The sequence below is a fragment of the Papaver somniferum genome, chromosome 1 (assembly GCF_003573695.1).
Source record: "Papaver somniferum cultivar HN1 chromosome 1, ASM357369v1, whole genome shotgun sequence".
Classification (NCBI taxonomy): Eukaryota; Viridiplantae; Streptophyta; class Magnoliopsida; order Ranunculales; family Papaveraceae; genus Papaver; species Papaver somniferum.
Window position 1 is genome coordinate 239937137 of NC_039358.1, and position 3104 is coordinate 239940240.

Below are 3104 nucleotides of genomic sequence, written 5' to 3' on the forward strand. Positions count from 1 at the left end.
GGATTGGAGCCCTTCCAGAAAATCCAAAAGCTCAGAATCTGATTTCTTTATATAGCAGTAGAACCAGGATTGAAATTAAGAGTGGAAAAATGTCGTTAAGTGCAAATAAAATATAAAAGGCACATTGAGGATGATTTGTGTAAAAATACTTATGGAAAATAGCTTTTACAAGTTGGTGGTAAGTGCAGGCGATTGCTTTTATTTGGCTCTGTCTATGCTATATAAGTATGGTCCTTGCAATGGTTTGGTATATGATTGATTGCAAGCAATATCCGCAAAGTCAAAGAGATTGGTGTACCATATACATCTGCAATCCCATCAGGCCCCATCACCAGAAAAGATGTTATGTTCCTGTCCAGTAGGTCCTAAACTTGCGTTGTTTGAATTTTGGTTACTGTCATTCACACTACAAAATCTTTCATTAAATCTCTCGTTTCATTTTTAATGTTTAATTGGAAAGTATTGTTCAATACATATAAAAAGGAAAATTATACATCGGAATCGTGTGAAAATACATGGTTGTCTGTCACAAAAAACAAACTAACAACACTCTTGTACAGCGAACGGATGACAAACAACTCTTGCACAAGGGAAGCAAGTTATTGTGGAACATGAATAAACTGAAAACAATTTTTGATGGAAATTTTAGCTTTTGAAGAAAAAGCTAATCTTAAGCATAGAGTTCAGAAGAGAGGCGTGGGGTGAGTAACACTTCGAGTGGCGTGGCTTTAACATTGGTGAATCCAACATTTTCAGTCATATCAATGGGTGCGTCCGAAGGTGCCTTGATATCAAACCCATGGATGACCCGAGCAAGTGCCAAGTGCATCACTTGAGTTGCAAAAGAAACACCAGGGCACATTCTTCTACCGGCGCTGAAAGGAATGAGTTCAAAATTCTGGCCTCTAACATCCAAACCTTCCTTATCACCACCGGGCATAAATCTCTCCGGTTGGAACTCCAAGGGATCAGACCATACCTGTGGGTCACGTTGGATTTTCCGGTTATGTACAATTAAACGTGTTCCTGCAGGGATCAAGTAGCCAGCTACGACGCAATCCTTTGTAGATTGCCGTGGAGGCAACAGAGGCACTGCGTATAAACGCAATGTTTCCTTGATTATTGCTCGGATGTATGGAAGATCTTTGATATCCGATTCTTGCACTTGTCTGTCTTTGCCTACTTGGTTGTCCAACTCCTCTCGCGCCTTTTGGAGTTTAGATTGATTATTGAGTAGTAAAGTTACAGCCCAAACTAAATTGACCATTGTTGCATCAGTCCCACCAAAGATTAGTGCCTGTAATGCCGTATGGTTGAAAAAAGTGAACATTGTTAATTTGTTAAATGTATAAATGGGCGCTCCATTGACATTTTTAAGCAAGGCAACTGAAATATATTAATAAGATATGTCATCTTAAGAATCTCACTAGACCGTTTTCTGACTGTAATAAGATATGTTATTATAACTGAGTTAAAGTAAGTAAAAATTATTTAAAAAAAAAAATTATTTTCGGGACACAAACTTTTTTTTGGTTATACAGTTGAGATCCAAAGTCGACCGTCAGTAAAATCTATCCAGAAAAATTGAAGGATTACTTACCAGGCTAGAGGATTTGCTTATGGTATCATCATTCACTTGAGGTTTTGATGATTTCCCAATTTCTTTGTTATCGCCAAGAAGTATGGACATCATTACAGCCATGAAATCTTGTTCACCACCACCTGATTCCGAAGAAGTACTCTTGCTCCTCGTTTTATGTTCTTGTAACCATTTCTCCATCATAGCGTCGAGTGCTTTTCCATTTACCTTCATTTCCTTCTCAAACCCACCAATATCTAACCACCCTCTCAAAAACGGTAAAGCGTCCGAAAGAGCAGAGACACCCATCAACCTGAAAAATTCTCCAATCGGTTTTGGGTACAGTCCTACAATAGTCTTGCCATTATCACCACCTTCGGCAGCATCCAAACCAGTTGTACTCCCAACAGCGAACTTAACAAATATGTTCAACGTCAAACTCGCAAACCATCTTCTCAAATCTACCAATACACCATTATCACTAGCTTCCGGTTTGTTCAGATACAACTCGTGCAGCTCTTTAACAGATGTGTTAATCTCAGAATCCCACATATGCTGTACCAGCTGAAGCCTAGTGGTGGACAGCTCATGGTTCGCAATCTTGCGAAGTTCACGATAATACTCCCCATAAGGAGCAAATCCAAACATGGTCTGGTCATAACACATGAGCCTTGGACCTGCAGTAGGAGGACGTGAAGAAAAGATTTCATCATTAGTACCAGTATAACATTCTTTTACTACCTCCCATGAACTCACCACAAGCGCTCGATTTAAACCAATCCGGATCATGAAAGCAGGTCCATATTTATCAGCCAATTCTCCAAAAGTTACATAAGCCGGTTTATTCCCACGACGGATGAGTGGAAGATGACCTACGACTGGCCATGCACCCGGTGGTTCCGGTGCCTTAGCTGGTTTGCCGATTAATTCTGTTGAACTCATTGTTACGGAGTATTATTTTAGATAAATAAAGTGGAAGAAGAAGAATGAAAAGAAAAGGAAATTAAGCTAACTTGTAAGTAGGATCTTGATAATCAGCTAGTCTATTTATGGTCTTAGTTTGAGTAGTCGATAAGAGATTAGTACAGTCACAAGAGTTGAAGAAGAAGAAGAAGAATAGTAGTTGCAAGGATGTATTGCGGACCATCTGTTGCATTATAATGTTATTAAACCGAGAAAATCAAATTTTGCAACCCCAATCTTGGCAAAAAATCTGGAAAAGATATATCGGGATATTCAATGTTCAACTTTGTTTTTAATATTATTCTTTTGGCATTGAAGAAAACAACACATATTGAGAATCTTATCAAAAAGAAAAAGAAATTATCATCTAAGTACACCAACCCATGTTGGACCAAATGAATAATAACAGCCCATAATACAGGTAGAAAGCAACTGATAGCAATCAATCAATGACATTGAGACTCCCAATCAGTGATTTTCCATTACTAAGGTCATTTTGTATTGCCTCCCATGGTTAGTTAGCTAGTTTACCACATCTTCTTTGTTTTTACCACCTGCGTTA

General features: G+C 38.5%; 1 protein-coding gene across 1 annotated transcript; it reads right to left on the reverse strand.

Moving 5' to 3' along the window:
- Positions 1–447: 447 nt before the first annotated feature.
- On the reverse strand, positions 448–2857 carry LOC113321351 (cytochrome P450 82C4-like). Its single transcript, XM_026569248.1, has 2 exons — positions 1601–2857; positions 448–1297 (listed from the first exon to the last, which is right to left on the reverse strand). Exons 1-2 carry the CDS (start codon positions 2519–2521, stop codon positions 671–673), a joined length of 1548 nt encoding a protein of 515 aa, XP_026425033.1. The 5' UTR covers positions 2522–2857; the 3' UTR covers positions 448–670.
- Between the last annotated feature and the right edge of the window lie 247 nt (positions 2858–3104).

What these genes read in the sequence shown, in the direction of transcription:
- LOC113321351 (XM_026569248.1), bottom strand. Translation starts at nt 2,521, where the DNA reads ATGAGTTCAACAGAATTAATCGGCAAACCAGCTAAGGCACCGGAACCA. An exon ending in TAAGCAAATCCTCTAGCCTG is followed by an intron (nt 1,298 to 1,600) that starts GTAAGTAATCCT and finishes ACGGCATTACAG; the next exon opens with GCACTAATCTTTGGTGGGAC.